At 55.2% G+C, this 12,447-nt stretch overlaps 1 protein-coding gene across 3 annotated transcripts in view; it reads right to left on the reverse strand.

Annotated features, from left to right (window-relative positions):
• The window catches only part of VIRMA (vir like m6A methyltransferase associated), a 55,750-nt gene that overhangs the window by 21,826 nt on the left and 21,477 nt on the right, over positions 1 to 12,447 (reverse strand). For all 3 annotated transcript variants that reach the window (XM_061565813.1, XM_061565812.1, XM_061565811.1), the window contains exons 15-21: positions 11,972 to 12,074; positions 11,395 to 11,628; positions 10,132 to 10,454; positions 5,098 to 5,336; positions 4,363 to 4,461; positions 3,606 to 3,756; positions 2,518 to 2,756 (exon numbers count right to left, since the gene is read on the reverse strand). In XM_061565813.1, the coding sequence (XP_061421797.1) occupies positions 2,518 to 2,756; positions 3,606 to 3,756; positions 4,363 to 4,461; positions 5,098 to 5,336; positions 10,132 to 10,454; positions 11,395 to 11,628; positions 11,972 to 12,074 (1,388 nt within the window). The remainder of the gene's footprint in view (positions 1 to 2,517; positions 2,757 to 3,605; positions 3,757 to 4,362; positions 4,462 to 5,097; positions 5,337 to 10,131; positions 10,455 to 11,394; positions 11,629 to 11,971; positions 12,075 to 12,447) is intronic.

Genomic DNA, 12,447 nt, shown 5'->3' on the forward strand with positions numbered 1-12,447 from the left:
GGCCTGGGGCACACCTGCGTGACGCTATCAGCCGCATCTGCGTCTCCTAGCCCATCCCGGCCGCTCACAATTACCCTCCCAGCCCCCCACCCACCCCCGTCCCCACTCTCCATGCTCGGCAGCCCAGCTCGCTCAAACCAACCCACGGCTGGGGGCTACGAAGACAATCTCCCCAAACCGCCCAGTCGGGCGGGTGCCGCCGTAATCCACGCTGACGCGTCCGTGTGGAGCATATTAGGAAAATCTCTTTGATTAAAATTTCACCTGGCTGCCCCGTGAGGAGGCAGCAGCTGAGAGTGCGACCAGGTCGGGCCGTCTGCAGTCTGTAATTATCACAGGCTCCCTCCCACTCCCTGCCCGGGGAGCAAGCTGTGCGGCTGCGTAGCGGTGAATGCGCAACGTGCAAAGTGCTCACAGGGTGCATGGAGGGCACCGTGTGCTCTTGCTAACACTCCATTCTCTGCTGCCGAAGACGGCAACGTTTGTACGTCCACGTGGGTGGGTGGGGAGGGGGAGTAGCACTGCTCGTGGCGGCGGCGGGCAGCAGCATCGCCAAGCGGTGGCGGAGTTTGAGAGCGGCGCCCGCGGTGGAACCGCCGGACGGCGCACAGCCCAAGACGGCGCACGCGCGAGAAACCCTAACCCTGCTCGCCCATTAGAGAACCCCAGCGGGTTTTTTCTTCGGAGTCGCGTTGTTTACATACAAAACAGCGGCCCTGCCGGCGACCGCCCCGCACCTGCGGATTACCATTCTGCCGACGCAAGCGCGAGTTGGCTTTGCCCTACGCCACCCCCCCCTTCGCGACGAAGCCACCGGGGCGTGCTGACACGCACCGCCACGTACACGGCTCGACGCTGCCGCCCACCCTGGCCACCCGCCCACCCTCCTTCCCGACCACCAACCCGCCCCCACGGTACGCGAACTTTTGAAACCAAGCACACATTTTGGAATTCTATTTTGCAACATTGCAACATGTGTTGGCAGTGCTGTACGAGCACAGACCAAGAACATTCTTACTTTCGTCATTTACTCTGCCCATAAACAAAACAATATATTCTGACGCAAACAATTGGGGGAATTTCCCGAACATCGTAGAAATAGTTATTTCATTAACCTTGGCAGAATGCCGCCCTGAAATAATCTACACTTCTCCAGCGGTCGCATGTACAAAGTCTGTACAAGCAGTAACGTATGCTTGCTCACAGCAAGATGATTTATTTGTGCGAGAACTTGTAAAATGGAGCATCATAGACATTATCAAGCCGGGTCTGTTAAATGCAGTGCTGCACTCTTGGGTTAGATTTCTCTTCGCTGCATTGCTACGTATAATAATATATTTATTTGTATCTAGCGCAGTCATTCATGAAAATTGCATCTCAAAACGCAGTACAACTCGTCACGTACCAGAAGCACAAAAACCAGACAAGCGGGAAGGCAGTCAGAACCAGTGCCAAAACCTGCCCAAGCTCTGTGATCCTAGATTTGAATATTTTGCCTTTTTTGTCAGATGTTGCACAAAACCTCAAAAGTGCACAACAATCCAAGTCCCTGCCAGTGCTTTGTGGGTTAAACGTTGCTCGTCGCAGCGCACATAAGCGTGATGTCATCCGCCAGCTCCGCGGCGCAGCACCGCGGATCACTCCCACCCCCCCTAACCCCCCCCCCACCCACGTGTGCTCAGCGTCGCAGCGACGCGACCCTCGCATATCGGATTGCAGCAGAGATCAGCGCTCGCGCTGCCTCCCGGCAAAGTGCCCGAGCATCTTAACGACGCCCTCCCCCCCAGCGGTCGTCATTCAGGCAGGCCGGCACCCCCCGCCGTGCGGCAGCAGCACTCACGGTTCGCTTACTTAGCAGACGTGGCCCCGGGCCTCCTGACCCCTGCTATTAACCCGTTCGTCCCCGTGCCCTCCTCTGTTTAATGGCAATTTACACCCCCCCCCCCCTCCAAATTGCTTAAGCGCTGCTGCTTGTTCTCCGGGCTCATCCCTCCGCTCGAGGTTCCTGCTTAACATGCTCCCTGGCTCCCTGCTTTTACACTCGCAACGCGCTCCCTCTCGTGCCCTGCTGTGTGTCCGCTACACCTTGACACTGCAAAACCTTAACCTTTAGCCTCAACACTTAATTTTATGGTGAAGTACACTAAATAATTTATGGAAAGATAAAGCTGTGAATGCAAACTCTCCACAGGAAAGACTTTTACGTAGTTTCACCACCTCCGATTAGTACGGTTGGCTACGTACGGTGCGAAACAAGTTCAATATACATACGTCACAAAAGAGTTGCCGCAAAAAATAGCATGGGTCACTCTCGGATGCAAACCAAGCGTCTGTTTAAGAAGCACACTGGACAAAATGGACGCAATGCATAATCCCACAAATCGCAGCGCACGTCATGCCAGCCAGCCCAGCCCCACGAAAGCCGCCGATCTCCTTTCCAAAGTCCCAACGCGACCCAGGGGCCAGGCGGCGGCCTCACCTCCCCAGGCACCACGACGACGCCCTCACGGCACCCACCAGCGGACATGGTAGAGGCCGTAGCTGTGCTCGGCGAGCAGCGCGAGGGCCCGCAGGCCGCATAGCAGGCCGCGGCCGGCGGGCTCTCCGCCGCGGCCCAGCAGCTCCAGCAGCGCGTCGCAAGCGGGGGCCAACGCGTCGCGGCAGGGCACGTTGTTGTTAGCGGCGAGGAGGAGGAGCGGAGAGTCCTGGCTCGCGGCTGAGCCTTCACCCGAGACGCTCGGGCAAAGGCTGATGTCCTGGGGGGGAAGTGGTGGCGATAAAAGACAAAAACAATGATCGCAACGATGGCGGCGACGACGGTGAGAAATGTCTTGTGAAAACGACGTTAACAATAACGACGTTAACAATAACGCCGATGGCGATGATGTTGAAAAGCACAGGATGACTCGGGTGGGATTCGTGGATTGCGACTGACGGTTTGTGCAAAGGGAATCGTAACACCGCACCTACGGAGGTGGTGCCTGTAAAGAGGCAGCACAGTAAATATGTCACCGCCTTAACAGCATATCAGCGCTCTTCCTTGGCGCGTGTGGGTTCTGTCCGGGCACTCTGGTTTTCTCGCACAAGCGTAAATGGCCAAATGGCAAGGCTCATTTCTGAACGAGACGTCTTGACACTCAGCAAAGATGTTGCTTAGAAAAAAAATAACCACTCTCTCCGAAGCTTCTGCGGCCACCCCACAGATCCGTATCACATGTACTTCATATGCTTTGTACTACTCCTATTGTACCGTTGTTGCGATTCATTGTTATTTCAAAGCCTTCCATAATGAAGCAATTGCTGAAGAGAACCAGGAAGCTACGATACAATGGAGCAGCTTTATGGCAAATCATCGCTGGCGATCTTCACCAACCACAAATATCACTTTGCATGCCTCGCATCACTATGAAGTACACATTTGTTTGGGGCATAGAGATGCAACGATGCATAGACCTAAATCAATTCTTCACGCATCGGATCGCATGTGTACGGATTAATGTTTTGTACTCGTGTGTGTTGTATGCAAATGGTTTCATGTGGGAGCAGCACCAGCGCCACCACCAGCAGCAGCTGCAGCAGCAGGCATGACCACGAGCGAGCGATACCTGATCGCACAGCGACTGCAGGATGGAGGAAACGCAGTCCTGCGCCTGCTGCTGGTGCACGGAACCGTCGACTGGCGCCCGTAGGATGGCGAGCATTGCGGGTAGCACCTCGGTCAGACGCTCGTCCCCCTTCACGCTCCCCGACACGATGCTGCGGGACCCCGCAGGGTGGCACAATGGGGGGAAACGTAACGACGACGCGCCCATCCATAGAGTCCATTTCATCATTGGGCTCACGTAACCCCTGCGGCTACTCGGCACTACATTCACGACAATGCTAACGGGTACACGCGCCGTAACTTGCGAGGTTCTATCAATTCCCACAAGCGCTCTACCACCTTGCACCTGTGTTTACAAGAACAACGCCAATGAAGACGAGGCCGTGTTGGTAGTACTCGAGCTGGTGTAGGAAATTCCACATTCCGACAATGAGCAGCAGTGACCCTCCAGTGTAACAATGCTCCCGACTACCCACCAAGTGGGATCAATCTTTGTCACTCCACATGGATGACAATGATCGGTGGAGATTGACCACAAACCGGATTTTACAAACTCGTGAAGCTTCGGACTGGGAATCGAGCAATCTTACCACAGGCGGCCAGATGGGCCGGAACTTTTTTTTTTTACTCCAAATGAAAGTCACTTCCTGCTACGCATACCTGGTTGATCTGACAGATTGCTTACCTGGAACCGCACAGAAACTTTTACAAATGCAAATCATGGAGCAGGCGCAGTGGGAGTGGGAGTGGAGGGGCACCTGAGGAATGCTGCCTTGCAGGACGCGTGTGCTACCAGTGCGTCCAGGAAGCCGAGAACACGGGCGACCAGCGGCGAGCACAGACAACTCACGCTCTCACTGCAAAGACAACGTGCACACACAGACAAAGATCCCCCCGGTAGCCTTCACAGAATGCTGGGGCAAGTGCTGTAAGCGAGTAGCACTGGGGGTGGTGTGGTCAGCAACAAGCCCCAGCAGCCATCGTCTCCCCAGTGGTGATGTTCACACGCAGCACCGGGAACTCATTTAAGGCTCAGTCGACCGAGGGGAGTGGGGTAAAGTTTTTAGGTTTCAGAGGAGAGCCTATGGCTAATGTAAATGGGTTCGAGCGGATAACAAGACGAGGGAGTTCAAGTTCTGGGTCAGAGAGCAGGATGGTTCTGCATTGGGTTTTTACCTTTAAGACGTTTTCAGCCAAAAAGGAGCGTTAATAAAAAAGCAGGGAGGCCGTAGAGATGGAAAAAGATGGCGACTAGTCCCCTTGCTGGAGTGCCTTCTCCTGGCGAGGCAGGGTACGGCTCCACATCCTCGACGCCCACATGAAGGGAGTTTTACAACTATTGTGCGGCGATCCACCAACCCTCGCTGCTGCCTTCACAGCGCTGGGTCACAGGCAGCAGCAGCGCCCAGCAGTGAGCAATAGGATTGGGGATGGGTGCTAGAGATTCCACCGCGGAGTAAACGGCGGCGTCGGGAGTCAGGCTCCGGCCGTACCTGGCGGTGAGCTGAGAGTGCAGCAACTGCAGTGCTGCTCGCAGCACCATGAGCGCTGGCACCGCGGCCAGGTCGGCCAGCTGTACGGCCACGCGGCGCAGCAGCATCTGCAGCGGCTGGCAGCCGGTGGCCGCCTGTACCGACATCAGCTCGGCCAGCGTGTCCGCCTGCGCCCGCAGGTGCAGGCTCCACAGCTTGCGCGTGTTCAGCGCCGTCGTCACATCCTGCGCCGACAGGGGCTGCGTAGCAGAGACGGGAAGAGGGACGCGGTCATTCGCCAGTGCAGGGCGGCACTCCGTATAGCGGTGGCGTCATAATGGGGCCTTGTGCCAGACTAGGTACACTTAAACTGGAGTCACTGCAACAAGAGCAGCAGCAACAGCAGCAGCAGCCATTCACCACCGAGTGGCAGTGATGTCACCATGTTGCTCGTGCCCGGCTAGGTACCCATCAGTCAGTCACAACAACAGCAGCAGCAGCAGCCATTAGCACTGAATGGTGGCGACGTCACCATGGTGCTTGTGCCAGGCTGGGTGTATCTTGGCCACGTGGAGAATGGTGGGGGCTCGCTGGCAGAAGGTCATGGGAATGTAGTCACAAACACAGCCGTTCGTGCGGAACAGCACAAAGCAGCGTAGCCTCAGGTACCCTCACAGGAGGAAGTAAACCAAATGAGCCAGTGGCTATTATTCTGCAGACAGATCTATAGCCTGCGTGTTCTGGCCTTCAATAAATACAACTTCCATCGTTAGAGTTCGAACTTTAAAGAGCACAATTTAGTGATCTTACTGCAGGGACGCGTTAGAAAGTACCGAAAACTCACAAGCGTGACGTCACAGATTTTATGGCGTTATTGTTCTCATTAAACAAGCTTCAAATTTGTGCAGGACATCCCGAGACGCACAGGGCTAGGTAAAAGGCACGTCAAGGCACATCCATTCCTCGATCAACATCGATTTCGACACTTGCATACTCGGAGGTGATTCACGGTTCTGTCTCTCCAACAGACATCTACAAATTGATCAGCGAACCTGCTACGGGCCAGTTAGCGAGATGATATGGAATGCGAAGACAAGAGAGTTTGGGCAGGACGTGTGGCTGGAAGGAATGACGGCCGTGGGCGTGCGAGTGCAAGTGTGCGGTAGTGGAGCGGACCCCGCTTGCGGAAATGGTCAAACGAAGGAAAGGCACCCGGGAGAGGGGGCGTCCACCAGGGAGATGGAGCAATGAAATCGGCTCGTGTGCAGGCGCGAGGTGGAACGTTGTGCATCGCGAGACCATGACAGAGGGCAACGACATGTGGAGGCCTTCATCCAGCAGTGGACAAATCATGGCCGATGACGATACATTATATGAAGCTCTGTCGTTCTGTTTAGTGAACTTGCTACAAGAGCAAGTGAGAGAGATCAGACAGAATGTAAAATTAACAATAAAAAATATATTTTTAAAATCATAATCGCAACCCCGAATCTTGACAATTAATCAAACCTCCAGACCCGCCCGCCTTGGTGAAAGGCGCTTTACAAACACAAAATAGAATAGAACGGTGACACACCGGTTGGGTATGCACGAGATCTGAGATAAAGAAATTGGCTTTGTTGGGCTGCATCTTCCTCCTTTAAGCCCAAGTGTAAGCAGCGAGCACACCCAAAAGGCGTAAATAAAAACACAACCACACCTACTGGCACGGCCACATACCTGAGCACACGACTACTCTATTCATACATCATCACCGTTGTTATTTTAGCGCTCTACTTGTAGAGAGTAGTCTATAGAAAGGGACAGCTCAACTAAAATGCCACTGCCAGACATGTTACCCGAACCCCTGCAGGAGTCCACATCATCCCGAGACTCTGATGCCCCCACTGGCTCCCAAACCATTCTTGCACCGACCGCAAGATCTCACTCACAAGTCCATCAAGAACCTCCATGAACTTGCTCCCTACCTCCCCCCTCCACTCCCGTCTTCCTATCACTCCCCTCTCACCTCCATCTGCTCCCCCCCCCCCCCCCCATGCAATCTCCGTTCTGTCAAAGCCCTTTGGTCAGTGCGAGATCACTTTATTCTCCTCGGCTGCTCCCACAGCATGGAAATTCCATCCCCCCTGGAAACGGCACTGTTGACTCCCTGTCCCAGTTCAAGTCGACGCTCAAGACCTTCCCCTTTTTCCTCGGTCTACTACTGCCTACACTTCTCTCGCTATCGCGTAAACATGCCCACTGTTGATGCGGTTACATCTTAAGACAGCTCCGTAAATCTACACTGCATTGTTACCCAGGCCCACGATCTGTAAACTCCTGCACCAGTCGCTACACAGTGCACAGTGGTGCCACATCCCCTCATGGGCAGAGATCACGTGGCCAGGCCAGGGGCACGTGTCCTCACCAAACGCCGCACACCTGAGCGGGGGTTTTGCTTGGATCTGAGTTTGAAACCCACTTGCCGCCCGACATGAAAAGCGAACTTGGGCAGGCAGACGTGGGTAGGGAGGAGGGAGACCGCCGTGCGAGGGGCACGGCGGTGTTTACGCGGACGGTTGGAAGGCCGCTGCAAACCGGTCCATCTGGACACGACCAGACCCAACGCAGGTGGGACGAGCACGGCCGGAGAGGACCTTGCGCTCACCGCCACTGCGGGCCAAGAAGGCGCCGGGGGCCGATAGAGCGTCGCCACCTTTGAAGTATAACGCCACGTGGTCGCCGAGCGTAGGCACAACATGTCAAGCTGCCAGCAACAAACAGCATGATAAAAAATTGCAGGAGATAACAATCAAACAAATTTCTGGAATTGATGAAGGAAATGGCTTGGGGGGGAAAAAATGTGATGGGCGGGGAATTAAAATTCAAACATATCTTAGTAGAATATCTTCACCATATCAGCAGAGTGGAAAACTACATGTAAACACGTTGTCATGAGCGGTGGATTATTATGCAATTAACAAAAAATAAAATCCGGACGTTTAGTGTCCCAGGAAAATTTTCATATTTCCTAGGACAGCAGCTGCCTAATGGGCAAGAAGACAATCCAGAGAAAACCAGGACAGGTGGTGACTCGAGACCGAGAGACGGACCACCATCAACAACTATGCCCTTGTGCTCTCTCGCCCCACGCAAGGCAGCTCACAAGGGGAGCGAACGCACGAGTGGCGAGAGATAATAATCCCTGCACGAGGTCACCCAACAGACCCCTGGTGGACACCGGCCATTGTCGCCGACAGTTTTAGTGAGAACGGGGAGCGCGCTGAACAATGTCACGGCAGATTACGGCGGCGGCGCGGCCGTGTCGAGCCACTTATCATCGGGCTCCAGGGTCGGCGACTGCGATTGAAGAATATTAATTCCCATGAGCCCCAGCGAGACGCGTGGTCTTAGCCTACAAGTCCCGACATGCACACGCGGGGGAGAATATAATAAAGAAGTCAATTCACCGAGTCTGGCTGGCTCTTGGCAGCCTTCCCTCTACCAGAGCAAGCTCGCATTGTCCTTCCCCAAAGCCAATTGACAAATAGAAATTCAAGCCCTTATTTTTAGTTTTTAAGGTCTGATGAAAAAAAGTATTTGATTTCGATGAAGCTGCAGCATTCATCGCATCTGCTCCCCACGCCCCTGCACGCGTGCGAGCGGCGATAGTGGGTCTCGATAGTGGGACTCGATAGTGGGTCTCGATAGTGGGACTCGATAGTGGGACTCGATAGTGGGACTCGATAGTGAGTCTAGCACAACAATCTCACCGAGTGGGCCGGCGCATGCTATTATTAGGGCTGGGTGTATTCGGCTGTGGTGAGAAGGGCAAATTATTAGGATTCAGTGGAAAAATTGGCCAAACTTCATGGGTTGGGGGGGGGGGTTCAGAAGTTTGTTGGTGGAGAGTTCTGCATATGACTTTTACGAGCAGAAGAACTGCATTCCCGAGGCATCGCGCAGCCTCGCGGAGTTAATCCGTGGGGGGGCGGGGCGGGGGGCGGGGGGGCCTCCCGGAGTCAAAGCTTTTCTGGTGGGGGCTGCAGCTGCACGTCAAACTACACACGGGAGAGATGGGCGTTCACGAGCGGGTGTATCGACGCAACCGCGCACGCGAACGCTCGCGCATCCCCACGGCGTGAGCTTACGCGAAAAAACAACATATAAAACCCGCAGGCACTAAAAGCGCGTGGGGTGCTTAACTGGCCGGGAGAAGGTCCACGCGTAAGATTTAGGAAGGGTTCAGCTCAAAAGGAGAACGATAAAATGGCGTTTGAACTTTAGAACGCATCAATAAATATCACGCTTTCCTCATTGCCAACCTCCCCGGTCGCCGCTCGCACCTGTTTGACCACGGCCGTGATTTGTTGCGGCGCTAGGCACGGTGCGTAAAAGAACAACGCGGGGCTCCACGCGGGGACCTCAACAGGCCAAAGTCCACAAAATCCCAACGACAAACCGGCCGGCTGCGAGGCGGCCGACGCGGCCGCGTGAAGATGAGCGCGGGCGATAACGCGCCGTCGCCGTGCACTTCCTCCTAAAGGTCGGGGGGGGGGGGGGGGGATGGCTTCACTAGATCCAGGTACAGTGCGGCGCGCCCAGAGCCCCCTCCCTCCCATTTGGAACAAGACCCACGAACCGGAGCCGACGCACGCAAACAGATAAAATTATGTTTTGATGAGGAAACATTAAACCTATTTTCATTTTGCATTCCTCTCTAGCACGACATTCTTTTGACTATCTCCCCCACCCCACCCTCCCCCCCCCAACTGCGTTTGTTTTGGTAACAAACACAATTACGAAAGAAGCTCAATGCTTTGTGCGAATTATTATTTTTTACAACCGAGATGAGATAAGGGTCCAAGGTGTAGGCGTGGAGACCCTCTACCCGTGGCCGGAGATTACCGGAAAAATGCAAACGCGCCCTCGCAGCTCCCGGTCGCATCAGAGCAGCGGGCACCACAGGGGCCGGCACCGACCGCGGCCCAGAGGGCATGGGGTTCTCGCTCGACCCCGGGCGACCAGCGGACGAGCGGAGGACCACGGGGGAGACGTTCGAGCGCGGCACCTCACCTCCGCGGCGTGCATGGGCAGCGGCAGGGGCAGCAGCTCGGTGAGCAGCAGCAGGCCCGAGTAGAAGCTCTCGGGCGCCGCCAAGGTGCAGTCGAGCACCTCGCGCAGCATGAGCGACCACGTGTTGGAGGCGAGCGTGTCGCCCGAGCCGGCCGCCTGCTCGCCCACGCCCTGCGTGAAGGCCAGCAGGGTGTCCACGGCCAGCGTCTGCACTTGCTGCTCCTCGGCCTCCAGCTGGCCCGACAGTGGCACCGAGCACAGCACCGTGTGCAACGACACCAGCGCCGCCGGCAGCCGCGAGTCGCGCAGCTCGAAGCCGCCACCTGCACGTCGTAAAGTTCGCAATGGTCAAACCGGTCACGTGGCTCGGAGAACACCGGCCTCCCGCGTGTACAGCGATTGGAGGGTATGGCACCTCAACCTCGGCCAAACTGTTCTCACGGGGCTTACAAGATGTATGTATATTGAACTTCTTTCGCACCGCGCTAATAGGAGGTGCGGGGGAAGGGCAACAAACTAAAACACAAAAAGCAGTTCTCAAGAAATGTGTTCTCAATCTAAATTTAAAAGTGCCGCAGATGCGCATCTGAACGCGATTCATGACGGGGGCATAGAGCGACATTGGGATTCTGTGCTTCGGTTTGGCAGATTGTTTGCGACATGTAGAGGAATTGTGGCATTGTAAAACACGGTTGGAGCACGTGCTACAGTATGAGCGATCGGTTGGGCTGGTGTTTGTGGATTAGGGGTAGGACTGGGGTCAGGTTGGTCAGTGTGCTCCGCCCCCTTACCCCTCCCCTACCAAGTACAGCTGTTTCACTTTTCATTTACGTGTCACCACTGCGGGGTCACTCACGCCGGCAATGCAAGCCACGCAGGTGTTCTCCGTCATGGCAAAGAAAAAGCAGAGCGCTTTGCCAGAGCATTAATGCGAGATGCGACCACAACATCCAGTGGTGGCGCAGTGGTTTGTGCACTGCACTATGAACCAATGGTTCAACTCCTGGCCATGACTAACAACAGTGGCAAGCAGTAACCGAACTGGTCCTGAGCACGCCACCTTCACCAACCTGCACTGACCAGCATGGTGAAATACGGTCAACGAACCCTCATGCACGACACCGCACGAGAAGGCCGATAACATCCCATAGTGGACCGACACAGTGGCTGTAAATGGAACTCTCTCGTCGTTACGGTTCTAGACCGTGCGACATGAGCCAACCCCGCTAGCCATCCCCGTCGACCCAGCGCCAGGCGCGGTACCTTGAGGCCCGCCGCCCAGCAGCTCGGCCAGCATGGCCTGCAGCAGCGAGAGGGCGCACGTGGCGATGGAGAGCACCAGGCTGCGCTGCAGGCTGGCCATGGCGCCGGCGTGGTGGCGCCACGCCTGCAGCAGCACGGCGCTCAGCTTCTGCAGCACGCGGATGAAGAGGTCGAGAGCGTCGGCCGAGAAGAGCTGGATCACGGCGAGGTTCCAGCGCAGGTCCTTCTGCTGCCCTGCTGGCGCGGGCACGCCCATCCACGCACACGCAGACGGTCGCACACTTAGCGCGGGATCCAAGGGCGAATAACGACAACAGCAGAGGAAAAAACAAAAGTTGGGTCAAATGTTAAAAAAGCCAGTGATATCCAACTGAAAATGAGCATTGAGATAGTGGCTCACCTCAAGCTTACCAATTGGCTCGAGGTGAAATGTTCACATCGACTCCATATGAATGTGTAGAACTTCTTTCGCACCTTACGTAGCCAACCGTGCTAATGGGATTATCAACAAGTTATCGATACTCATGTTAGCAAAGTCGGATAAAAGGCAGACTTTAGAAGTGATCATCGCACGGACCTTTGATGGGCGGGGGAGGGCAGGCGATGTGCTTGAGGACCCTCAGTGCCGTGGCCAGGCCCGGCCCCTCATGGGCAACGTGGATCGTTAGACTGTCCAGGTTCTGCAGGTCAAAGGGCACACAGGCCACACGTCACCCACACACAGTCCTGACAATGCTGCCCAACTCCAGCCCTTGCCACCCACTCAGCAGCATTGGCGGCCGCGTCCGAGACGACACACGCAACGAGTAACCTCCGTGGGAGTTCCACAATTGCCACATTTTTGGCATTTGCTATATCAATTTAAGAAAATATTATTTTAGATCGTGTGCAATGTCTGTGTTGTATATTCTGTCGTGTTAGTTTAGACTGGTTAGGTACATGCCTATAATAAATAATAATGTCAAGTCACTCCTGGATGAAGGCCTCCCCAAACCGTGTCAGTCATTGGGGTTGTATGACCGTGCGTCACTACGCTGGTCAGTGCAGGTTGGG

The sequence above is a fragment of the Lethenteron reissneri genome, chromosome 35 (assembly GCF_015708825.2).
Source record: "Lethenteron reissneri isolate LAM-NWPU_2019-01 chromosome 35, ASM1570882v1, whole genome shotgun sequence".
Taxonomy (NCBI): domain Eukaryota; kingdom Metazoa; phylum Chordata; class Hyperoartia; order Petromyzontiformes; family Petromyzontidae; genus Lethenteron; species Lethenteron reissneri.